We start from the raw sequence: 26,749 nt of genomic DNA, 5'->3' as shown, positions 1-26,749 counted from the left end.
CATCCACCTTCCAACATCCACACAAGCATACCACAGAATGGAGCACTGTAATGGCTATACATCAGGGGAGGCTGGTGTAGGTAGAAATCGGAGGACTGGCTCATTGTAATGCATGGAATGGCATTCGGAATGGTGTGTTTTGATTCCATTCCATGCATTACAATGAGCCCGTCCTCTGATTTCTACCTCCACTAGCGTCCCCTGGTGGTACACTAGTGTGGACATTGACACAGAGGACAGTGACCCCAGGACAGTGCTGGAGTCAGGGGTCACCTCCCATGGTCCTCCTGACTGAGCCTGGTCGTTTCTGATGGCATTTGTTGTTGTTGTTGTGTTTTTTGTTGTTTGTTTGTTATGCTACTTCAATGTTTGCAGATGTTCCATTGGTCTGTCTTAACCAATCAGTGCCTGAGGGAGACAAACCTCCTCCAATCACAAGGGCTGGAAAGACACAACACTGACTTGTTTCTACTAAAGTTCAACCCTAAACACCACCTGTCATGTGACTAACCTCGTCATGTGACCAACCTGCCCTCTTGGTGTCAGTTGTTGTTCATCAAACACGTTGCTATAGTTACTTCTCTAACAGTATTAGTCTATGACATCTTCTTTCCCTTGCTTCAACACTAACCCAGCAGTGAAACCTTCTTGATAGCGTTGTAGCTAGCTCAACCTAGCCCAACCTAGCCCAACCTAGCTCAGCCTAGCTCAACCTAGCTCAGCCTAGCTCAGCCTACCCCAACCTAGCTCAGCCTAGCTCAATCTAGCTCAACCTAGCCCAACCTAGCTCAACCTAGCTCAGCCTAGCCCAACCTAGCTCACCCCTGATAAGTCAGCCAGTATTTATGGTGATGTATTTTTGTTTTTCTCTCCTTATCATAGTGGGGTTTCCTGTTTTTTTTTTTTAAAAACACCAAAGGCAGGTCGACTTCCTTTTAACACGATCAGGAAATCCACTTTCTCTGAAGAAGTCACAGAGAGAGAAGATGAATATTCTCAATGCGTAATGCCAGTAACAAAAAAACTATCAAGGAATATTTACAAAATATTATCCTCCATGTATGTATGCAGTAAACTGACAGGGAGAAGGGGGGAGATATGGATAGAAATTGGCTGCACAGTACGGTTGGTCTCCTGCGCTCCAGTTGGAACTAACCCCGAGCCCCAGTCCCACAGCTCTGCTCTGAGAAGCAAAAGGAAAGTAGCGGTATCTAATATAATATATTGGCCCATCAGTTTCTGTCTGAGCAGAAGCGAGGCAGAGAGAGAAGGACTGTGCCTCAGAATTAGAATGATTTACATTCTAGAATTAGAATGAATTAAATTCTAGAATTAGAATGATTTAAAATTCTAGAATTAGAATGAGTTTGTATTCTAGTTCTAATTCTATACTGTGCCTTGCGTTGCCTTGATGTTGTTGTTGCTGTGCTCCTTCCAACCTCAGGGCCAGACTGTGTGGTAGAACTTCGTGCAATATCTGAGAGATTCCCCAAGCGTTTTAGCCACTTCTGGCACAAAGATTTAAAAATAAAACCACAAATAAAACAGCTTCATATTATATAGCCTCACTGAATCTGTGAATTCAGACTTTGCACTTGGAAACACCACCCCCATCAACACAATACCCACCCTGTACAGCTCACAGCATCCAGCTACCTTCCCTGTTCTCTAAAGGTAGCCTCTCCCTGGATGACCGACACCAGTACTTACCACAGTCAGGGTTGGGGAGAGTTCAAAGTTCAGAGAGTTATTTTCTTATTGCAGAACATGTGTCTAGTCTAGGTTCGTTTTATACTCCAGACAATACAATAACCCCTTGAGCCTCAGGTCTGCCTATTTACTATTAAACATTTGCTTCCATGCATTAATTGTGCCCTGTCAATCAATCAATCACACCGTTGTCTGATGTTGTCCGTTAGTCCAACTGATGAATGTATGTCCTCTCAATACTGTTGGTCACGTTTTACCACTGTAAACCATCCACTCTCCCCAAGATAATGATTTATGACATCATTGCAGCCACACCAATGCTTCTCCCATCTGTCAATCTGTTTATCAATTGTTACGTTTCTCAGTTATTATAAGCATCATTCTAAATTATATATCAACTGTATATTTGACTTTTGTAAAATAAAGCTAACCAAAAAATCAACCTGCAATGAGGCTTGTCGTGTTTGTGTGGCTCTCTACTGCCCTCTTCTGGGCCTGCATCTAATGTATGCAAACAGTAGATTTTAGGCTCCGAGAGAGAACCTTGTAACTTCATTTATGGAGTGTTGAGCCTTTTCTCAACTGTGAGGAACACAACTCCTCGGGTCCTCTCCTCTGTCCTCCACTCACTTCATCCTCAAAGAGCGTTGGAGGAGAACATCTAAGGGGAGGAGCCTAGATCTTCTCCTCCGATGTGTTTTCAGTAGGACGCCACTGGAGGACGGAGGAGAGGAGGAGAGGAGGAGTGGCCTGGAGGAGTCGCATTCCTAACAATTGAGAAAAGGCTTTTGACTGAGCGAGACTAGACTGATTTAACAGATATACTGGATATGAAAGCTTTGTGTGACTTCAGTCCTTTCAGCTCTTAGGACAAGGAGCATGTTTACTTGGCAGGATTGAACCAGAGGCCATTTAGTGGACGCTTTCATCCAAAGCGACTAACAGTACATAAATGTTTTTGTATATACAGTCCCAGCAGGAATTGAACCCACAACCTCAGCCCTGCTAGTGCCATGCTCTACCAACTGAACAACAGACGACCTCTCGCATGGGTCTGGGAAAACGTCTTCATGGTGCGAGGGCAGCATCGCAGGCAGGGGTACCTCATCACGAGAGCGTCACTTCAAATCACCTCCGCTACACGGAGCATGGAGCTAGGGACTTAAACACAACCAGGCAATGACCCCAAGAAAGAAGAAACATCATCAAACCCTAAACAAGCAAGCAAAACAAACCACACATGTAATGACCACAGAGACATTTCATCCAGTTTTTAAAACTTTTTTATTGTTTTTAATTTTTTTTTCTCATTTTTTAAATTATTTATATTATCTACAAAGTAAAAGTTTCTTTTTAACTTAAAAGTTACATAATGGTCTGGTGAGACGTGGGGCCCACCACCACCTCACCACCATCATCATAATTCATAAATAATGCTTTCTGACCTTTTTGCCAAACGTTGTTAATTACACAGGAAGAGTTTCATTTTGTTTTAGTTTGGTTAGAACCTGTTCTTGAATGCAGCGGTGGTAGCAGCAGCAAGTCAACAGTAATGTTAATACTGTCTAAGAGATGGAAGAATTTTTCATATCAAGGTGCAGAAGAAATACAAGTTCCAGTTTGATTTTTTTTCTCACTCTCTCTCTCTCTCTTTCTTTCTTTCTCTCACACAATTCTTCATTGGCAAGCTGAACCGAGTTACACATTAGGAGGGACCCTCTGCAGGTGTTTTAAAGATGTGTGTGAGGGAGGGAGGGACGAGGGGGCTGGAGAGTGAGGAACCCTTACATTCTGTTATTAGAACTCTAGATCAATAAAATATCTCTTTTAGTCCACTGCATGAGCCTGTTAAACATGCTTCTGACTGGGACTGGGACACAGACTGGAAGAAGAGGGAAGCACGTGGGACGTGGGCTCTGGGACTGGGACTGGGAGATGGACATGGACTGGGAGACGGAGTGGGACTGGGAGATGGACTGGGAGAGCGAAGCATATGTGGGAACTGGGACTGGGAGAGGAGAGGGAAACACATGTTGGGACTGGGTCTGGGACTTAGGAGAGGGACTGGGATAGGACAGGAGACTGGGATTGGGACTGGTCAGGAGAGGTAAGCACATGTGTAGCATGATGAAGAGGCGACCAGAGAGCTGTGTGGTGGCTGGGCCTCCTCCTCCTCCTCCTCTTCCTCTTCTTCTCTGGGTCAGAGGGCTCGTGGAGGAGCGGCAGAGGGGCTCCGTCAACTCATCAGCGTCCCCTACAGCTGCTGCTGGTGGTGTTGTTGAACTGCACGACACACACACACAAAATGGAGGAAATTACTTTAAAATGTTCTTGTTTTGGTTAGATTACATACAGATGTGTGTATGTGGTATGTGTGTGTGTGTGTGAGTGAGTGAATGTGTGTGAGTGTCTGCGCGTGAGTGTTTATACATGCGCGTGTGTGTGTGTGTCCAGAGGGGACCTGGGGGGCGTACTGGACGCTACCTTGGGGGTGTGCCAGGTAGGAGAAGTGTGTGGTGGAGGACACAGGGATGGGGTTGAGGGCACTCTGGGCCATCTGGGGCTGGGGGGGGCCGCCGGGGGGCTGGGTGGCCATCAGCATCATGGGGGGGTGGGCCGGCGTGGCATGGTGGGAGGGGACCATCCCAGACTGCATATGAGCCTGAGGGAGGGTGCAGGGGAGAGAGAGGGAGGGGGGGGGGAGAGAGGGAGGAGAGAGAGGGGAGAAGGTTAGTGACAGACACCTCACCATTTTGACACATTAAAACAAACAAAACACTTTTTTAAAAATTCACAATAAAATACATATTACGACACACAATATTTTTGGAAAACAATAATAATAATTAAAGTGTTGTGATGTACGTGCGTTGCTAGCGGCGACGGACCCACTAACCTGCTGATACAGCATGTACTGCTCGCTAGAGTGAAGGGAGGGGCTTCTGAAGGTGGAGGCGGAGCTCACCTGCTGCATGTGGGCCATGTGGGCGGGGTTGAAGCCGTGCTGGGGGGGGTGGAGGTAGACGGCCTGCTGGGGGGCCGAGGGGAAGCCTCCCTGGGGGGATTGGGGGTTACCGGGCCCCGGGGCCATGGAGGGAGGGGTGGGGGCCAGGGCCTGGTACATCTGCTGCCCCGGGGCGCTGCCCAGGTGGAGGGCCTGGGCCTGGGCTTGGGCCTGGGCCGCTGCAGCCTGGGCCTGGGCCGCTGCAGCCTGGGCCTGGTGGTGTTGGTGTTGTTGTTGCTGGACAGGGCTGGGGGCCGGGTGGGCGCCCCCCCCGTGCTGCCCTCCCTGTTGGGCCTGGCCGGTGGGGGTGGCGGAGGGTTGGGGGTGCTGGGGGTGGGGGTGGAGGGTGGCGCTGGGGTGGGGGTACTGCTGGGGGATGGGGCCCTGGGACACTGAAACAACGACGACACGGAGGAGGTTAGAGTCATGGAGGAGCATACAGGACACACAGAGAGAGAGATAGATGGAGGGGTAGAGAGATACAGACAGAGAGAGAGATAGATGGAGGGGTAGATAATATATCATATATGCCATTTATCTGATGCTTTTATCAAAAGCATATTACATTGCAGTGAGTGCATAGCTTTTTCAGTATATATGGTCCCAGTGGGAGGGAGGGAGAGAGAGAGAAACTTAGGCCCAGATATTTTTCTGTGAGTCACAAACACACACCCAGATATTGCAAAGAACAGAAAAAGTGAGCAGAGAATACACACTCACACACACGTACATATGTACACACACACGTACACGTACACACACACACACACACACACACATACATACATACATACATACATACATACATACATACATACATACATACAGACGCACGCACGCACGTACACACACACGTACACACACACAGGGCGGGGTCTCTTACCGTACATGGTGTGTGTCTGCTCCCCATACTGGGTGGTGGAGGAGGAGACTAGGCCTGGCTGGCCGTGGGGGGGCGGAGCCATCATCCTGGCTCCACCCTGCATCACAGGACTGAACACATGCTGAGCCTGGGGGGGACATGGTCACAGTAGTAGGGTTATGGGGGGGGGGACATAGTCACAGTAGTAGGGTTATGGGGGGGGGGACATGGTCACAGTAGTAGGGTTATGGGGGGGGGGACATGGTCACAGTCGTAGGGTTATGGGGTGGGGGGACATGGTCACAGTAGTAGGGTTATGGGGGGGGGGGGACATGGTCACAGTAGTAGGGTTATGGGGGGGTGGGGGGACATGGTCACAGTAGTAGGGTTATGGGGGGTGGGGGGACACGGTCACAGTAGTAGGGTTATGGGGGGGGGGACATGGTCACAGTAGTAGGGTTATGGGGGGGGGGACATGGTCACAGTAGTAGGGTTATGGGGGGGGGGACATGGTCACAGTAGTAGGGTTATGGGGGGGGGGGAACACGGTCACAGTCGTAGGGTTATGGGGGGGTGGGGGGACATGGTCACAGTAGTAGGGTTATGGGGGGGGGGGGGAACACGGTCACAGTCGTAGGGTTATGGGGTGGGGGGACATGGTCACAGTAGTAGGGTTATGGGGGGGGGGGGGGAACACGGTCACAGTCGTAGGGTTATGGGGGGTGGGGGGACATGGTCACAGTCGTAGGGTTATGGGGGGGTGGGGGGACATGGTCACAGTAGTAGGGTTATGGGGGGGGGGGGACACGGTCACAGTCGTAGGGTTATGGGGTGGGGGGACACGGTCACAGTAGTAGGGTTATGGGGGGGTGGGGGGGGGTGGTCACAGTCGTAGGGTTATGGGGGGGGGGGTGTACCTGAGACTGGTGGCTAGAGAATAAGGGTGTGTGTGTGTACATGAGTGAGTGAGTGAGTGAGTGTACGTGTGTGTTTGTACTTGTGTATGTGTGTGGATATATATTTATATATCTGTATGTGTGTACATGTACGTGTGGGTGTGTGTGTGTGTGTATATATATCCGTGTGAGTGTGTGTGCATGTCCAGTATACGTGTGTGTACGTATATGTGTGTGTGTGGTACCTGGGACTGGTAGTGGGGCATCTGCTGCACCAGCTGCTGACTGGTGAACTGCTGGGGGCTGCAGGTGAAGTACTGGGCCGAGTAGGCTGGGTTCTGGGCCACGATGGGCGGACCGGCGGCTGTGGCCGGGTGCATCATGGTAGCCGTGGCCTGGGGGTGGTGCTGCTCTGACCTCTGCTGGGGCATGTTGGGTACTGCAGGAGACGGTGGGACACAACAACAACAACAACAGCCGTTCAGAACACACACTTCTGTAACAGAACAGAGATACATCTGTGCTTGGCTCTGATGTGTTTGAGGTTGAATCGCTCTTAATGTGTAAGGATACCAAGCTTTTTTTTTTATTTAGCCTGATCTAAGATGAAAGCCTTCCTGTATGTTCATTTCCAAAAGCACAGGGGCAGCAGCAGCATCATCAATGAAGGCCTCTAATTGGCTGTCCTGCACACTAAACAAGTCCGTCAAAAGCCTGACACTAATTGAGCGGCACCACATTCAGGTCTCCTGTAAAAACTTAAAAAACATAACATCGCCTGGAAAAGGTTAAGTTAATAATGTTAATAATAAGGTTAATGCTCCAAAACATGTCTTATTCCATGTCTGCTATTCAATCCCTTTACGCTACAAGAGAATATGTGTGTGCATATCTAAGTTATCCCAAGATGCAGGTTTTCAGACAGACAGACAGACAGAGATACAGACAGAGAGACAGATATAGAGAGAGAGACAGCCAGAGACAGTCAGAGACGCACACAGACAGACAGACAGACAGACAGACAGACAGACAGACAGACAGGTGAGTATGTTAGTGAGTACTCTCACCTTTACCTGGTCTGTAGGGTTTGGATTGGCTGACGGTCATGTGGGGCATCTGGACGTGGTACATGGCTGGAGACTGGGGGGGGCGGGACAGGAAGGAGATCATAAGAGCAGGAAGTGACATGCTAGATTCACCTGCTGGTTTGCATTCATCACAGTCCTTAAGACACACCTGACCATTCAACTTTGACCTCACACACACTCCTGGTTCACAGCATGCCTTGTGAGGGTGTTCTCTCCTGGCCGCTCACCTGAGGCCACATGCACACAGTACAGTACAGTACACACACCTGCGCACACACACACTGCCCCCTACTGGGCGACAACACACACTACAAGTCTGGACAAATAGTCAGATATTACATCTAAATAAATAGTCCAAATCCAGTCCTGTCCATCCTGTTTTAACAGGGATCACGGTCCTGTCCTCATATGAACATGCACATCTCATTCTACTGCACATCTCAAATGATATATTATAAGCGTAAACAACACTTAGGTCTGACTCAACATACACAGACAGGTCATAAACCTACATAACATTTAAACATGTAGCCTAATGAAGCCTTAGCTAGGAGGATGAGGTTAAGGCCTGTTTGTGATGACAGGTGGGAACCAATTGCAGTAAGAAGTTGGCGAACCAACATCGGATGGACATTTAAAAGCAAGCAGACATCTTTTACTGAACTTTGGAAAAATGGAGAGAAAAACTAAAAGTAAGAAAGGAAGCTAAGGAAATGCACAAACCTTCCAGATTATGCTTTTCTAATGGAGAGAGAGAGCAGAGGGAGGAAAGGAAAAAAAAGAGCCATTCTTTAGTTGGTCACAAAAATTTATATATTTTTTTTTCTCTCAAGTGACTTGATGTTGGATCACCAACCAATTCTTAGAGCAACATGAAGAAAAGCGTGTTTTATTAGGTCACTATGAACCGGCAAACAGGAAAAGAGGACTCTGTGTGTAATACAGTACATCTTTCCAAGTGCGGTTATTATACCATTGCAACAACATTTCAACCCTGAGATCTGGTGAATGAGGGTCGAAGCGTTGTTGCTGTATCAACCTTGGGAACGTGTGTATGTACAGAGTCCTCTCTGTTTCCTACCTGCCCAAAGAATATCGGCTGTGTGTATGAAATCTTTTCTTGTTTCAGCATGGATTGGCGAACATAATAAAACATAATAAAACCTATGTGCTTTTATGTAGGTCTATGTATGTCTATGTCCTTCTATGTAGGTCTATGTCCTTCTATGTCCTTCTATGTAGGTCTATGTATGTCTGTAGGTCTATGTCCTTCTATGTATGTCTGTAGGTCTGTCATTCTATGTAGGTCTGTAATTCTATGTAAGTCTATATCCTTCTATGTAGGTCTGTCATTCTATGTAGGCCTATGAGCTTCTATGTAGGTCTATGTATGTCTCTGTAGGTCTGTGCTTCTATGTTGGTCTACGATATTCTATGTAGGTCTATATGCCTCTATGTAGGTCTATATGCCTCTATGTAGGTCTATATGCCTCTATGTAGGTCTATATGCCTCTATGTAGGTCATGTATGAGAGCAGCACATCTTATCCAGGTCAATCTTCCTCTGGCCTTGTGATGACATTACTAATGTGTTGCTCAAAGACCAGCCAGGAGGTTGGAGGGCAGTCAGAGGCTTGTTTCCCTAAAACGGTCAGTATTTCACTGTTACACCCATTAATGTCTGTTTCATAAGAGATCCACAATGACCTGCCATTCACCCTGAGGCCATGGTAAGGTTTCTACTACATCACACATACTGGATTCCCTGCTTGAATGAGGAATGTGAATACTATTAACACTCTGAAATAGTAGAGAAGACAGACCAGAGGAGAGACAGGACAGGTCAGAGAGACAGACAGGTAAGATTGAGAGAGACAGGTAAGATTGAGAGGGATATGTAAAATTGAGAGAGACAGGCAAGATTGAGAGAGACAGGCAAGATTGAGAGAGACAGGTAAGAGAGGGAGAAAGGTAAGATTGAGAGGGATATGTAAAATTGAAAGAGACAGGTAAGATTGAGAGAGACAGGTAAGAGAGGGAAGAAAGGTAAGATTGAGAGAGACAGGTAAGAGAGAGAGACAGGTAAGATTGAGAAAGACAGGTAAGAGAGAGAGACAGGTAAGATTGAGAGAGACAGGTAAGAGAGGAGATGGAAGATGTGCATGCTCCAACAAACACATACCCAAAGAAGAATGGAGCACACACAAACACGCCAGAAAACAACAACACAGAGGACAACAACAACAACACAGAGGACAACAACAGCAACACAGAGGACAACAACAACAACACCACCAACACAGAAAACAACAACAACAACACAGGGGACAACAACAACACAGAGGACAACAAACAGGCAATGAGGTAAACTACAAGATTCCTCCTTTAGGAATGACACATTCTTTCCTTTTGGACCATAACAAGGAAAAGGGAGGGAGGAGAGTAGGGGAGAGGAGAGGAGTGGAGAGAGTGTTGAGGAGAGGAGTGGAGAGAGAAAAAGAGAGAGAGGAGTGAGGAGTGTGTGGGTGTGTGTGTGTGTTCTCACCTGGACTCCAGGGCTGACGGGGGTCAGAGGGTACATCTGGGGGAAGCAGACCGTCTGGCTGTAGACGGCCTGGGGCTGCTGCACCACAATGGAGGGGCTGGGCTGGCCCTGGGGCCGGGGTGGGGTGGGGGTGGTGGCCGGCTTCACCTGGATCACACACACACACACGCACACACGCACACACACACACACACGCACACAGGGAACAGGGAACAGTTAGCACATTGTGTGAGAGCTCTAGTCACTGTGAGGAAAAGGCAACATAGACAACGCAGAGTTGGAGTCAACGCCATTTAGATTCCGGAGAATCAAGTTTCTCCATAGGCCTGCAATGTACTACAGTGTCCTCCAGCAGAATTCAGAGTTCTCAGAGGAACACCAGGATTCTCCCCAGGATGTCTGAACAGCGTGGCGCTGGATTGCATCATCAAAACCCGACTCGAGTTCATTCACATCAAAATGCGAAAAAAATAATACTAAAACACTGAATTCACTGAGGAATATCAAAACACTTTGACTTTTAACAACATGTTGTTGGCAATCAAAGATAATTGCTCTATCATTACTAAATATATAGTTTAATTTACCTTGTAATGTTCACATAGTGACACTGCCAAGTCCACAGCGTGGAGCAGAGTCACTCTGACAAAGCCCTGGCATAATGTGAATATGTGTGTGTGTGTGTGTGTGTGTGTGTGTGTGTGTGTGAGTGTGTGAGTGTGTGAGTGTGGACCCTGAACTCTGACCTGAGCGCTGAAGGCCCGGGGGTTGAACTCCTTGGCGTTGGGGTTCAGAGTCGATTTCCTCACTTGACTGGAAAGAAAAGAAGGAAAATAAATCTTCATGTTTAAGACACAAATTCAATCATTCCTTTCAGCCTCTCGAACCAAATATTCTCCTCAAGTGAACTCAAGTCTACTCCCCGCTTTCAGAAAAATCTCTCCCTCCCTCCCTCCCTCCCTCCGTCCGTCCGTCCGTCCGTCCATCCATCCTTCTCCTCTCCCTCCTAACTCACTCAGGAAGCTCCTTCTTCTCCTCCTTGTCTTCAGGTTTGACTCCTCCCCCTCCGTAGGCGGGGGCGGACGTCTGGACCCCCTGTGATGTCACGTCCGGCCCCCTCTTCTGCTCGGGGGCGGGGGGGCAGGAGGAGGGGGAGGGGGCAGCAGGGCTGCCTGGCTTGCTGCTGCCTGCAGGGGTCCCGGGCCCCTCCTCGCCCTCCTGGCCCCCCACCGCGGAGCTCTTGTCCAGGGGGAGGTCCTTGGGCTTGTCCCCGCCCGGGTCCCGTGGAGGCTTGGTCATCAGCTGATCAAACGCCGGGTCTGAGCTGGAGCTGGACTGCAACTGAGGAGTGAGGAGAGGGGAGGAGGGGTGGGGAGAGGGTGAGACGTGGGGGTTAGGAGAGGGGGAGAGAGAGAGAAGGGAGGAGGGATTACTATGGTTGTACACTGACATTCTATTTACAACAAAAGATTAAGATGAACAATGTTCAAGAGATTATTACATTCAACTTACCCTAAAATCTACACTAAATTTCTTTAAATTGTCTATTTGTTTTCTGTGGTCTGGTGCCATGGTTGGTGGTCCTGTAGAGAGAGAGAGAAGCCTGTTAATATAATTTCATTATGCTATTTAGAGAAACTGCATGTGAATGTATTTAATGTGTGAACCTTGCATTGATCTCAATGAGAAGTTTGTGTGTGTGTGTGTGTGTGTGTCTGTCTGTCTGTCTGTCTGAATATGTGTGAGTGTGTGTGTGAGACCTTTGGAGACTGGTCTGAGGCTGGGGGAGGAGCTCTCCTGGGGCTTGACGTTCTCCTTATTGGCTGTAGGGGACGTCTGTCTCGTCTCCTGGACACGAGACTCTTTGGCTTCAGAGAGGAAGAGAGGAGGAGGAGGAAAGGAAGAGGGGAGGAGAGACAGGAGGAAGAGGGGAGGAGAGACAGGAGGAAGAGAGACAGGAGGAAGAGAGACAGGAGGAAGAGGGGAGGAGAGACAGGAGGAAGAGAGACAGGAGGAAGAGAGGAGAGACAGGAGGAAGAGGGGAGGAGAGACAGGAGGAAGAGAGACAGGAGGAAGAGGGGAGGAGAGACAGGAGGAAGAGAGACAGGAGGAAGAGAGACAGGAGGAAGAGGGGAGGAGAGACAGGAGGAAGAGAGACAGGAGGAAGAGAGGAGAGACAGGAGGAAGAGGGGAGGAGAGACAGGAGGAAGAGAGACAGGAGGAAGAGAGGAGAGACAGGAGGAAGAGGGGAGGAGAGACAGGAGGAAGAGAGACAGGAGGAAGAGAGACAGGAGGAAGAGAGGAGAGACAGGAGGAAGAGAGGAGAGACAGGAGGAAGAGAGAGAGGAGGAAGAGAGACAGGAGGAAGAGAGTTAGCCACTAAACAAGTTTGCTATAGATAGGCCTGTTGTTGTTTTTGTTGTTGAGTTTGGTCTGCCTCTTGGAGGACATTCAAGTTTCCATTTAAGACCCTTCTGACCAGCATCCCATTGACAGCCGGACTAGGTCAAAACCTAAAACTGACCCTAACCGTAACCACAACTAAACCCTTAAATCTAACCTTAACTAAACCCTTAAATTTAACCAAATCGGAAAATCCTTTTGCTACATTTTTCCCAAAAAAGTGGGACTTACCCTCTGCTGAGGGCGTGGCGGCCATATTGGGGGCGGGGCTAGCAGCGGTGGGTGATGAGGCTGACGTTGGCGTGGTAACCGGTTCCACAGGGGCCGTCCCAGCCTGGGGGGAGGCGACGGAGGAGGAGGAGCCAGGGGAGGCTCCGCCCATACTATTCTGTCTAGGGGAGCGGGGTCTGTGAGCTGGAGGAGGAGGACGAAGAGGAAGAGGAGGAGGAAGAGCAGGGGAAGGAGGGGGTGGAGGAAGAGGTGGGGAGGAGGAGGAGGGGGGGGAAGAGGAGGAAGAGGAGGAGGAAGAAAAGGTATTGATATTAGTGGCTGGGCAAAAAAAGAGTATCGTACCTATAATTATAATTTTCTTTTCATGTCCTCCAATTAGGGGAGGGTTAGGGCAGGGAAAAAAAGACTAAAAAAAGACTTGACTGAGTTGGTCTCTTACCTCCGCTGACCACGGAAGACCAGGTGCCCCCGGAAGAAGAGCTACTGCGGGTGGGCGGAGCCACGGGCACCTCTCCCGGGGCATTGTGGGACATGAAGTCCACGCCCGGCGGGCCTCCGGTCCTGCAAGGGGGCCCTCTGTGGGTGCGGGGGGTGCGCTGCGTCTTGGGGGACATCCTGGGGGGGCCTGGGGACACACCGAGGTCAGAGGTCACACGTCATGGGCAGAAGGAGCCAAGATGGCGGGGGGGGGACCATCAACCAATCAGGGAGAGTTCTTTAGTGCTTGGTCACTCAGTGGGACCTGGGTCAAAGGTCACGGTGAGGTGAATCTGTCCCTGACCACAGTTCGACCAGGGACCCTGAACTAATACACACATTAATTCACCAATTGCCAAAGAGTTCTACAACACTCCACCACCTAGAGTGTCAAGTGTTTTCTTTGATGTTTACCTAGTAACAATACTTTTGACTTTTGCTGCTACTTTTGCTACAAAATGAGGCGTCATTGCATGCATTTTTGGTGAATAAAGTCACTCTTGGCACTCTAGAATGTTGACAATGTGGACAACTTTATTAAGTAAATGAGTTAACAGAACACACTGAATGAACAGTGGTGTGTTGCTCACAGCACCAAGCCTCTGACCAGTGTGTCCTGGTGGGCATACCGTACCACACCATGTGACCATGTGACCATGGCAGGGTCAAAGGTGACTGTGGAGGGAGGAGGAGGGCACACTGATAACACACCCAGCTGGGAGGGACAAACACCACACAACACACACTGCAGGACAGACAGAGAGACAGAGAGAGAGAGAAATATGGTGGGGTTAAAGTAAACCAAACACCATCTGAAAGCCAAAAGCTGTGACCTGAAGCAGCAGCGTCCTGTGGTAGCAGGTTAGTGACTAGAACACACCGAGCAGCAGCAGAGATAGACTAGGAGGCCTATGTCTCTCTATGTTCTGTAGTAGGCCTATGTATCTCTATGTATGTAGTGGGCCTATGTATCTCTATGTATGTAGTAGGCCCCTATGTATCTCTATGAGCTGTAGTAGGCCTATGTATCTCTATGTAGTGTAGTAGGGCTATGTATCTCTATGTAGTGTAGTAGGTCTATAGATCTCTAGGTAGTGTAGTAGACCTATATATCTCTATGTTCTGTAGTAGGCCTATGCATCTCTATGTAGTGTAGTAGGGCTATGTATCTCTATATAGTGACGTATGGCTATGTATCTCTATGTAGTGTAGTAGGTCTATATATCTCTATATAGTGTAGTAGGCCTATGTATCGCGATGTATCTCTATGTAGTGTAGTAGGCCTATGTATCTCTATGTAGTGTAGTAGGCCTATTTATCGCTATGTATCTCTATGTAGTGTAGTAGTCCTATGTATCTCTATGTAGTGTAGTAGACCTATGTATCTCTATGTAGTGTAGTAGGCCTATGTATCTCTATGTAGTGTAGTAGGCCTATGTATCTCTATGTAGTGTAGCAGGCCTATGTATCTCTATGTAGTGTAGTAGGCCTATTTATCACTATGTATCTCTATGTAGTGTAGTAGTCCTATGTATCTCTATGTTCTGTAGTAGGCCTATGTATCTCTATGTAGTGTAGTAGTCCTATGTATCTCTATGTTCTGTAGTAGGCCTATGTATCTCTGTGTAGTGTAGTGGGGCTATTTATCGCTATGTATCTCTATGTAGTGTAGTAGGCCTATATATCGCTATGTATCTCTATGTATGTCTATGAAGCAGTCTTGCCAGAGTATAGATAGACTAGTAGGCCTCTGTATGTATCTCTATGAGACAGACCAGTATCTATCTCTATGGTGCAGCCAGCCCAGCCCAGCCCAGTGAACACACACACACACACGCACACACATACACACATACACACATACACACATACACACACACATACACATACACATACACACACATACACACACACACACACACACACACACTCCAGCCCAGTGAGCGCCATGCCTGTGGCCCTGTAGCGCTAGCTAGCTAGCTAGCTCCACTCTGCGGTCGGGTACCTTCGTTGGACATGCGTTTGGGCAGAGTGGAGGGCGCCAGGGCTGGGGGGCCGTGGCCGTGGGAGGAGGGGTGGGACATGGGCCGGGATGGCCGCGAGGGGGGTCTGGAGGGAGGCCGGGTGGGCGTGACCGCCCTGGGAGGGAGGGAGGAGGGGCCTGACTGGTAGCGAGAGGGAGGGCGGGAGGAGGGAGACGGGCAGGGCGATGGCCAGGGGGGCGGGGCGCCTCCTGATTGGGTAAAAAAAATGAGAATGTTGGACAGACGACGGCAAAGGAGAACAAATATGACAACAAAAAGAAAGGAGGGATGGATGGAGAAAAGGAGGGATGGATGGAGAAAAGGAGGGATGGATGGAGAAAAGGAGGGGTTAGCAGGAAGAGAGAGATAAGAGGAGGGAGGAGATTGATATGGATGAGGGGTGATTGAAGGAAAGATAGGATGGGAGGGTGGGAGGAAAGGAGGGACAAAGAAAGAAATAGGTAGAGAGGAGGGGAAGAGCTGAAGAAGAGAGGGATAGGTAGAGAGGAGGAGAAGAACTAAATAAAGTAACTATCAAATCAAAGAGTGAAAAAAGGGAATATACCCAGAGAACAAGAAATTAACCTCAATGGACATTCACATGGTTAATGTAGTCAAAGAGTCACATGCAATGGAATGGGATCGGATAAGAGTAAACCCTGAAACACATGCAATGGAATTGGATGGGAGTAATTGCTGAAACACATGCAATGGAATGGAATTGGATAGGAATAATCGCTGAAACACATGCAATGGAATGGGATTGGATGGTAGTAAACCGTGAAACACATGCAATGGAATTGGGTGGGAGTAATCGCTGAAGCACATGCAATGGAATGGGATTGGATGTGAGGAAACCCTGAAACACATGCAATGGAATGGGACTGGACGGGATTAATTCCTGAAACTCATTCCAAGGCTATCGCAGGTGAAGGTGTCTTATGTGATGTAGGAGAATGGAATGGGAGCAGTTTGTGTGAAGAGTGGGCTGGGGGGGGGGGGGGGGGGGCACATTCGTCTGGTGAAGTATGTTAACACACTCTGACACACACATCTAAACAAGTCCATGGACAAGCCATGAGCATAGAGCATGAGAGTGAACACTAAACCATGGGTCAATTCAGGACTGAGGTGTCTACTGCCCTCTTCAGGCCTGGAGGGCTGCAGCAGTCAGACGTCCTTGGATTTAGAACATGGCGCCTATCTCCGCTGTCTGATTCATTGTGTCTGGTCCTGGGTGGAGATATGGTGGGGGGGGGGGGTCTTACCTCCGTTGACGACCCGCTGGTCGGCTCCAGAGCTGGGGCTATAGTCGTGGGGTCCTGGCCGGGCAGGGGGGGGTCCGGTGCTGCTGCTCTGAACCAGTCTGGGGGAGTTCTGACGGCCCGCCCCCCAAGACATCCCTTCTCTGTTCCTCTGACCCGGGGGAATGTACTTGTTCTCTCTGGGGAGACGGGACACAGAGCTTCAGAGTGAGAGTGAGAGTGAGAGTGAGAGTGAGAGTGAGAGTGAGAGTGTGTGTGTGTGTGTCCCACTTCATTTTATACTGACTCAGGATTCTCCCCAGGATTTCTGAACAGCGTGGTGCTGGATTGCATCATCAACTCAGGTTTATTCACATCAAAAGACAAACAAAACAAAACTGGAATTCACAAAACGCTTTCGCTTCAGTTTTTAACAACAATGTCATTGGTGATCAAAGACAGTTACTCTATTATGACTAAATATATAGTTTAATTTGCCTCGAAATGTTTACATGGTGGCGCCGCTAAATTCACAGTGGCGCAGCGCCACTCTGACACTCTTTGGGGAGAACCCTGCTGACTGTTTTCAGCCCTGCTGAAAATGTGTGTTTTGATCACACATTACAATGATAAACAATAACAACAAATGTGTGTTTAAACTCCAAACTCTCTAGAGGGCTGGAGTTCTCTGGGTGGAATGTATTGTTTGGGGGTGTGTGTGAGTGTCAGAGAGAATGTGAGTGCATGAGTGTGTGTGTGCCTATGTGTGTGTGAGTGTGCCTGTGTGTGTGTCGGACTGACCTGTTGAGTGTGTGTGGCTCCCTCTCTCCGCGCACCACGGCGGTGTATTTCTCCTCCTCCGTGCGCTCGTCAGAGTTCTCCAACGCCACGCGGGCCTTGTAGGTGGCACTGGCCTCGATCTCGTCCGCCAGCTGGGCCGCCCGCGCCTCACGCTTCAGATACTCCTCAGAGTTGTCCCTCTCCAGGGGAACCCTGCAGGATCAGAGGGTGACGCTCAGAGAGAGAGACACACAGACACAGACACACACACACCTACAGTATAGCTCAGTCCCAGTAAACATCTCGCCCCATACACATGCAAACATACCCCACACACACACACACACACACACACACACACACACACACACACACACACACACACACACACACACACACACACACACACACACACACACCCACCCACCAGAGAGAGGGTAGTGCTGCATGCTTACGTGTAGGTGGAGAGGCTGGCATCGTAGGTGGACTTGACGCCGTATGTCTCCTCGTTGTACTTGAACATGTCGTTGGGATCCCAGCCGTTTGACTAGGGAGGGAGAAGAAGACAACAACAACAACAACAACAACAACAGGGATTCTGTCAATACAATGTTTTTGGACCGCAGTTGTGGAGTAACAAACAATGTTACCCTAAAAAGGCAGGGCAGGCTAGAGACAGGGCAGGATAGGCTAGAGGGAGAGGCAGAACAGGGCAGGATAGGCTAGAGGGAGAGACAGGACAGGGCAGGACAGGCTAGAGGGAGAGACAGGACAGGGCAGGGCAGGGCAGGGTAGGGTAGAGACAGGGCAGGACAGGGCAGGGCAGGACAGGCTAGAGACAGGGCAGGGCAGGACAGGCTAGAGACAGGGCAGGGCAGGACAGGCTAGAGACAGGGCAGGGCAGGGCAGGACAGGGCAGGACAGGGCAGGATAGGCTAGAGACAGGGCAGGACAGGCTAGAGGGAGAGACAGGACAGGGCAGGATAGGGCAGGGCAGGGTAGGGTAGAGACAGGGCAGGGCAGGGCAGGACAGGCTAGAGACAGGGCAGGGCAGGACAGGCTAGAGACAGGGCAGGGCAGGACAGGCTAGAGACAGGGCAGGGCAGGACAGGCTAGAGACAGGGCAGGGCAGCTCGTACCACGTCCGTGTCCAGGGACTCCAGGCTGCCTGAGGCCGTCTGCTGCTCTCCTCCGTCCCATGGCTCCAGGGCCTTCTCCTTGTGCTCCCCATTTATCCTGCCGCTCACCGCCACTGCCGTGTCCGTGAAGTTGTCTACAACACACACACACACTCTTATTTATAGCAGTCAAGCACTCACAAACACACATTTATAGCAGACAAGCACATATTCTCAAACACACACACTCACACACTCACACACACACACGAGCTGGGGTAAAGGTGTGGTGGGGATGTCACATGTCACACACAGCAGTCCTAAGACCCAGGTGCACAGTCTCTGCTTTGGCAGTCAGGTGACCCAGGTCAGGTGTCAGGTGTCAGGGGGTCAGGTTAGGCATTAGAGACACTCACAACCCAGGGTCAGAGGGCAGCAGCAAAATCATACCATAGGATTCACGTCAGGAACCAATGAGAGAACTCAAGAGGGAAAGCAGAAAACATGCACTGATGTCATAGTCATAGCATGTGAAATATCATGTGACTTCTAGCTTGCCTGTAAACATACTCAGACAGCATTTATACAATTTGTGAAATAAGAGTCTATGCTTGCATTAGCCCGATTTAGACCCTTTGGATGCAAATCAATGTTCAAATCAATATGTCAGGGTCATATTTCAGTGCAATACGATAGACACATTAGTGATTTTTTACAAAGCTCTGATTTCTTTGATGTTTCAGTTGCTTTCAATAGACTCCTCCACACCTTGTTGTACATTCCCGTAACACCCCTTTAATCTTACTCTGGAGATTAAACCCAAAAATATAAAACACTTTATAACATTTCCACATTTCAGCGTGAGGTGTTGTCGGATAATCTATTGAAAGCCATGTTACAACAAAAACGCTGACTCTGCGCTCCAACTCTCCACCCTTCTCCTGAAGTGTTCACTTGTGTCCTCGCCTCTGAGAGGGAGCTGACAGGTGTTAGAGCCGTGGTGGACATCAACCCTAGGCTGGTAAAGCTGTGTGGGGAGGTGCAGCCCTTCAGGAAAAGGGTGGGTGAGATTTGGGACGACAAATGTGAGGATTGACCTAGATTTATTCATTCTCATTTGCCCAAAGTTTCAATTACGTTTTAGTGGTTTATTCCTTGACCAAAAAAAAAAAAACTGTGTGGGGGCGTACGTGCGTGTGCGTGCGTGCGTGCGTGTCAACAAAACAGAAGGTGCAAGAGCAGAAAGCAGCCATTTATTACCTGTGTCTGAAGAGACTAGAGCCATTAGAGGAGAAAGGCACATGGAAGAATGCGTCAGTGGAGAGAAGACTGGAGGGCAACCTAACTAACTAGCTAGCTAACTAACCAACAACCTACCTAACTACCTAACGAACTAACTACCTAGCTACAGAACTTACTAACTAGCTAACTAACTAACCAACAACCTAACTAACTACCTAACCAACTAACTACCTAACTACCTAGTTACAGAACTTACTAACTAGCTAACTAACTACCTAACGCTGGGCTTCCCAACACCTGCCCTAAAACAGCCCACAACAGTCAGGTTAACATAACCATCATAACGCTTTGACTTTCGTTTTTAACAACGATGTTGTCAAAGACAGTTACTCTATCATGACTAAATATATAGTTTAATTTGCCTTGAAATGTTTACATGGTGGCGCCGCCAAGTCCAAAGCGTGGTGCAGAGCCACTCTGACACTCTCTGGGGAGAATCCTGCATCGCTAAGGTGTCTCCACGGTAACAGAGACGAGCCATAACAGGGCTTACAGCAATCATGTTTTGAGATGGACGTTTATATAACGTCTACGATATCATAACCTATTTGCCTGTTTGATCAACTGGGTTGGCTTAAAACAAAACCTGGAATCTCAGGGGTGCGCTAAGATTGGCTGTTGGGAAACCCTGAGCTAACCAATCCCTCCCTCACACCACATCTCTTCCATAGCTGAGTTTTTCACCACACTACCAGAAACTAAGCCTATACTGTATGGACCAGTTTGCTGTGCAGCATATGGGCCAGACAGGCTCAGATATGAAGTGTGATTCATCCTGTCTTATTGAGTATCCCTGCCAGGGCGTCTGGGAGATCAAATCAATATCACATTACTCTTCAATGGCTGTTCACAGAGACAGCCTTCAGACAGACGTGATTCAGCTCGACTGACACCACAACAATACAGTATCTACACGAGGGGGTCCACCATCTTAGTAGTATTGACCCGATAGGCATTTATTTTCAAATCAACATCCATCATTGGTGGAGTGTGTGTGTGTGTGTGTGTGTGTGTGTGTGTGTGTGTGTGTGTGTGTACGTGTGTGTGTCTGGCTGGCTATCTTGGCAGTAAGTTGTACCTTTTCTGGCAAAGTTGAGGTCCACGTCTTTGAAGTGCACCACCACCACATCCGAGGCCTTGAAGATGATGCTCTCTACGATGTCCTCCTTCCGCGGGCCGGCGTTGGGGTCTGGGCTCTTTCTGTGGGCTGCGTCCAGGACCAGGTCACACTGGGCAATAGAGAGGTGGATGGATAGAGAGATGGATAGATGGATAGATGTTAATGTCCTCCCAAGAGGAAATTCAACTCCACAACTCATACATATCAACATATTGTTGTAATGTTGTATGATGTATAACTGTACATTGTGTATGCCGAGTTAACGTGCAAGAGAGACCTTGGACCTTCAGATATATTAAAAACACACATCTGTCACCATGTCTTATACTAGATGTATGTGTGTGTGTGTGTGTGTGTTACAAATAGAAAAATCACTTTTTTCTTGACCCTCTAGCCACAAAAAATGGACTAACTGTCATCTAGTTAGAAAACAGATAGAGCAATATGTCGTTTATCTTATGATGGTGGATGTCAGGGGCGGCTGGTGGAGGTAGACATTGTTGTGTTTGATGTGTGTGACGATCCTCCTGTGCCTTACCTCTGGGCCGTATGTTTTAAACACTCCTTCATAAACCACTCCGTTCTTCACCTTTAGCTCGCATTTAGTTCCCTGTGAAGGAGAAGACAACGTGTTCACGCTTTGATTCTCACACCCGTGTTGCTACAGTAAGTCAGAACCAACTCTCCTGCCTGGAAAAAACACCCATCTGCAGCGAAAAATAAACCATCAATTTTCTAAAACAGCTTTGTTTGTCAAACCAGCTGCCATCGCAAATTAGACTAGCTGAATTATTGCAAGCGTTGCTGGATTTGGGAGAGAACACAACATGTGGTACAAGTCACAGTTGCTTGATTGATATTGGGGGGGTGGGGGTGGGGTTTCTTGATAAAATGAGCTTTTGTATTGTGTTCTCTCATCAGTATTCCGTTGCCCATTGACTAAAGCCATGGTGAATGCTAAGGGGGATGCTTGGGACGGCCCGAGTCTGTCGTCACCCCATTGAAGTTGAGACTTCAAATGGTTTGGGTTAGGTAAGGGTTATGGTATAGGGTAGGGTCGTCCCAAGGATCCCACTTAGCATCTACCTTAAAGCCATGTTCCGTGTTGGCCCGCGGTCACTTAGGTAGGTGGGAGGAGACACTCAGACCACCCTCTACATCAGAGGAGGCTGGTGGAGGTAGAAATCGGAGGACGGGCTCATCGTAATGGAATGAGGAATGGTATCAAAACAAATGTGTTTGATACCATTCCTCATTCCATGCATGACAATGAGCCCGTCCTCCGATTTCTACCTCCACCAGCCTCCTCTGCTCTACACCTAGCTGTGTTGCCTCCTTCTTAAAAGAAAAGCATGGAGGCTAACTCTCAAGTCTTCCCTTCATTCCTCACATCCTTTTCAAAAAGCTTTGGAGGAGAAGATCTGATCTCCCCTCGGTCCTTCTCCTCCCATGCGTTTTGAAGGAAAGACTTTTGAGGTTAACCCATGGTCTAAAAGAGGTTCAGTTTAACATGCATGCCTGTATGTCTGTTAGAAGCCCTGGATTAGACTTCCTGGGACTTTACCCCCTGGTCAGGATTGAACCACCACAGAAATAGAATGAGTGATCTCCTCAGACCATGGCAAATGTGGCTAGCATAAACAAAGATGGCCACCGCTACACCCACCATGGAATGTTGCATGTCAGTTCTATTCATTCTATTTCTATTGGGAACAACAATGTTGAGGAAATGATGAGACCCACATATTAGTGGAGGCTGGGGGGAGGTAGAAATCGGAGGACGGGCTCATTATAAAGCATGGAATGGAATGAGGAACGGTATCAAAACACACCATTCCATTCAATGCATTACAATGAGCCAGTCCTCCGATTTCTACCTCCACCAGCCTCCCCTGCGTTACATACAGTACAATGATCCCCGTTCTGAACAGAGACAAGGAGAGGGGAACGTACCACTACTGATGTCAACACATGGACCATCCTCATATTTGCATATACACCATTGAAGACGACCTGGAAGACAAGCATACACATCATCAAAGTCTGCTCTTATTGGACAAAGAGGACTATGAGGCAGACATGTACTTGTACTGGTCCCTCAGAACAATGTGTGTATGCCTGGGGAGGCTGGTGGAGGTAGAAATCGGAGGACAGGCTCATTGTAACGCCCGGAATGGAATAGGGAGTGGTATCAAACACGTCTTTGATACCACTCATTACAATGAGCCCATCCTCCGATTTCTACCTCCACCAGCCTCCCCTGGTGTATGCTGATATACATCCCAACTATAGACCATACATTGCAGCATTACATGACTGAGTAGAGCAGAGCAGATTGATGGTAAAACCAAGGAGACCACAGAATCTCCATATGCTTACTCAGATGTGTGGGTCTAATGCACATAATCAACGGGAGCTGAATCAAATTACGGTCAAATACCAGACTGTTGACTTACTGCTGCAGAGGGACCTTTGGCATTGTGTCGCCCTCTGAAAGACAAGCAAACATCATGGTCAAAATCATCAACAACATCATCACCGCAACCACCACCACCATCATCGTCATCATCATCATCATCATCATCACCACCATCTCCTCCTCCTCCTCCTCCACCCCCATCAACATAACCACTGCAGGACATAAATCAAACATCATGGTCAAAATCATTATCATCTTCATCATCACCACCACCGCCACCATCATCATCACCTCCTCTTCCTCAAGCCCCATAACATAACCACTACAGGACATAAATCAAACATCATGGTCAAAATTATCATCATCTTCATCATCATCACGGCATTAGGATTATGTTGCAAATTGTGTGTGACATACTTCTCCATTGATTCATAAAAAGTGTTTGTGTGTGGCCTGGGGGGGTCCAGAGGTCTAGCACCACGGACTGGAGTGGTCCAGTGGTCTAGCACCATGGCCTGGGGGGGGTCCAGGGTTTCTAGCACCATGACCTGGGGGGGTCCAGGGGTCTAGCACCACGGCCTGGGGGGGTCCAGGGGTCTAGCACCAGGCATACAGTGCAAACATATGCCCACGTCATGGGTTTTAATCTGGCCCATGCCCTGCTGACATACCCTGACATATCCTTTCCTGTCTCTATAAAATGAAAAATATAAGAGTGGGACACTCAAAAAAAAACACACAAAAAAAAACACATGTGGCTTTCGGCTCTCAGCGCGACACAATACAGGCTGAGAGTCTTCAAAGGGCTTCACCAAGCCTCGCTGCGGCACTGGGGTGGAGAGTTCACACAGTGGGAACAAGACTGTTTTCATTCAGCTTCTGTGTGAAAGGAGGAGAGTACGTGAATATCACAGCTGAATTATAGCTAGGAGCAGAGTGTTCTGTATGGAAGAGTGACGCCAATTTTCTATTGGCCAACGCCAAATAGTTCCTTTACGTTATAACAACGGAACGTGTTGCCAGGCAACCGGGTGTTAGTCCAAGAGGAAAAATCAATACTGGGTAAATCAGGAAGTTTATCCAGGAAGTTATATGGAACTGTTTGAAGCTCATTGGCGCCTCTCTTCTAATATGCTAGTCTGGCTAGGAGGACCTCGTAGAGCAGGAAGAGAAACCTACAGTCACACTCAGCCAAGCAACACCCACTTTCCCACACAATCAAAATCACTTCCTCCTCGTCTAGATGAGTAATAATACCACAGAGAATTAACATTTGACTTGAACCACTTTCAGTAAGCAGCCCCAAAGAAGTACACCTCTACTCTACAACACATTCACGAGTCTCAGAGCTTCAGTGCATGCTGCACTTTCATTATAGGACTTGACTGGAATATATATTTGATAAGTGTCTTCAATTTCACCTAACAGTGAACTGGTCGGACACTCTTTCATGACTGAGTAAAACAACTAAAACCTTTAGCTACGCACTGTGCTGCTGGGAATGGAATGCTATCCATTTCATCATGCTGATACACTGTCTACTGCACATCGGGTGATCTGAGTTACTTGAGAGCGGCACTTACACAAATGTCATGTTTCAAGGACATCATTTTACACAAGCAGCAACCACAACGTCAAGGTTGAGGGAGTGAGAGAGAGCCATCGGTCGGTCTCCCTTCGCTATAAGACCCCCGGCCCGCCCCTTTTCTCTCGCACCCACACACAAATCGTATCAAATTTTGGCAAAACCATTGCAACATTGTTTTCGTGGCTCACTGACTCCTAAACAAAACGGCTGTTTAGCTTTCGTCAGTGGCAGGGGCTACCCTTCCACCTCGCTGGCTAAGATTAAAAGAATGCAACGCTATCCCCCGCTAACCCATTTACCATCCAATATAACCCATACCGATGCATAGCGCTGATGCAACGGCATGAACGGTCACTCGGGGGTGACCGAGAAATTCTAGGTTATCTGTCCCATCGCACTTCTGTGACTTACTGCCCTGCTTGAGTGCACACTGACGGCATTGTAGGTCGATGCTCAACATCATCATACGCAGGCCTAAGCTAGCTGCCTAGCTGGTTAGCCAGCAACTTGCACCCTACCACCTCCAACGTTGCCAGCCAGTGTCAGGCCCGACAACCAAAATGCGTTGACACACAAGACACGTTTTAACATACATTCCGGAAATGTCATCTCCTGCAATAAAAAGCACATTTGGGGACAGGTGATTGGAGACTGTCAACGGTATCATAACACCGTTTGTTTGGTGGATTTTCAACTGCATAAAACACCGACCTGCCCAGATTCTGGCGTCCGCCGCTTCCTCCGGCTCCAGCGGCAGCGGCAGCACCAGCACCGCTGCTGCTACCGCCGGGTTTGCGATTTCCACCGGCCTGCTTCATTGACATGATGATCCCATAAACGACAACGTTTGCGGTGTTTTTCTAACGTTTCAAAAAAAGGTTCTACACCACAAGCGAATGACGACGAGACAATATTTGATATTGTTGGCTGGCGAAATGTTAAATAGCTCGCAGCTGTCAATTTGCTAGGCTAGCTATCGCGGCAGTTCAACACCAATGAGAATGCTAGCTGGATAGCAAGCGAACTTAGCAGGTAATGTCTATTAAAACACAAAAAATCTATCTTAAAAAAACGACAATGCGCGCTGATTAATCTTCAGCACAAAACGTATGCAATACACCACCTGTCAATTTGTTTCTCTTTCCTGATGATTAATTTTAATAATCTCAAACGGGATTTTCAGCTATCTCGGATTCTCTCCGTTGCTAACAGCGAAAAGACCAAAACAGTCTGAAAGGGGACAAAAAACGGCGGAGGGATATAAGCACCGCTTCATAGGGTCCCACCATCCCACCTAGATATCTGGCGCCTTGTCCTTTGACAGTTTACAGATGGACACGTTTTCGACTAACTGGATCACATTAAACCCAAATGAGTTAGAGAAATAGACGGTTTCTCATCTTCTTCGGATTTATAGGACCTTCAAACCCGCACTATTTGCAGGAAGTCGAGGGATCATCAGCGGGGAGAACTGTGGCATCCACGTGAGCCGGTGTGTAACGTTCTACAGCACATTCCGTGTCCCTTCCAGACAGTAATAATGCATTTTTTTATGATTGTCGTAAATTACATTTATGTTAGAATAACTTGAAAAGGTCTCGGTTCGTGCCACATACAACACATCTTTTTTTATGGAACCAGTCCACCTACAAAGGGTTGAACTAACAGAAATTATGAAGTGAGATAATAAGAATACTATTCATGAAGCCTACACAGGTGAAATAGTAAAATCAGAGCCAGAGACCACATACAACAACCACTGGGTAGAAAATACTGCAGTCATATTGTTTTCTGAGTAAATAAACTCATACTGTTCATACTGTAGGGGGCGAATAGATTATTTCCAGGTTGCCCACTACAAACAGTGTAGACCACCTCTCCCTCCAATCTACAATCTAGTGGGTCTTTTTGCAAGGCAGCAATACCATACACTGCTACA

General features: G+C 48.2%; 1 protein-coding gene across 16 annotated transcripts; it reads right to left on the bottom strand.

Moving 5' to 3' along the window:
• Positions 1 to 2,970: 2,970 nt before the first annotated feature.
• Positions 2,971 to 26,021, bottom strand: atxn2 (ataxin 2). 16 transcript variants are annotated; one of them, XM_083673819.1, is made up of 24 exons: positions 25,522 to 26,021; positions 23,260 to 23,293; positions 22,757 to 22,816; positions 21,342 to 21,413; positions 20,762 to 20,912; positions 19,642 to 19,656; positions 18,403 to 18,536; positions 17,719 to 17,810; positions 17,285 to 17,476; positions 16,508 to 16,704; positions 15,221 to 15,448; positions 13,178 to 13,363; positions 12,739 to 12,921; positions 11,865 to 11,972; positions 11,617 to 11,687; positions 11,120 to 11,445; positions 10,851 to 10,917; positions 10,105 to 10,251; positions 7,540 to 7,612; positions 6,718 to 6,911; positions 5,598 to 5,724; positions 4,607 to 5,106; positions 4,195 to 4,372; positions 2,971 to 3,993 (listed from the first exon to the last, which is right to left on the bottom strand). In XM_083673819.1, exons 1-24 carry the CDS (start codon positions 25,632 to 25,634, stop codon positions 3,965 to 3,967), a joined length of 3,477 nt encoding a protein of 1,158 aa, XP_083529945.1. In that variant the 5' UTR covers positions 25,635 to 26,021; the 3' UTR covers positions 2,971 to 3,964. The 16 variants fall into 16 exon arrangements, with proteins under 16 accessions (XP_083529945.1, XP_083529957.1, XP_083529953.1 ...); XM_083673831.1 differs by having other exon boundaries at positions 4,676 to 5,106; XM_083673827.1 differs by having other exon boundaries at positions 7,546 to 7,612.
• Positions 26,022 to 26,749: the final 728 nt, after the last annotated feature.

This window comes from Argentina silus (genome assembly GCF_951799395.1).
Source record: "Argentina silus genome assembly, chromosome: 7".
In the NCBI taxonomy this organism is placed as follows: Eukaryota; Metazoa; Chordata; class Actinopteri; order Argentiniformes; family Argentinidae; genus Argentina; species Argentina silus.
Note: the sequence above shows the minus strand (reverse complement) of the source record. Positions and strands in the feature narration are given on the sequence as shown.

What these genes read in the sequence shown, in the direction of transcription:
- atxn2 (XM_083673819.1), bottom strand. Translation starts at nt 25,634, where the DNA reads ATGTCAATGAAGCAGGCCGGTGGAAATCGCAAACCCGGCGGTAGCAGC. An exon ending in CCAGCGGGTCGTCAACGGAG is followed by an intron (nt 15,449 to 16,507) that starts GTAAGACCCCCC and finishes TTACCCAATCAG; the next exon opens with GAGGCGCCCCGCCCCCCTGG. An exon ending in CGCCACGCCCTCAGCAGAGG is followed by an intron (nt 11,973 to 12,738) that starts GTAAGTCCCACT and finishes TCCTCTCTGAAG; the next exon opens with CCAAAGAGTCTCGTGTCCAG.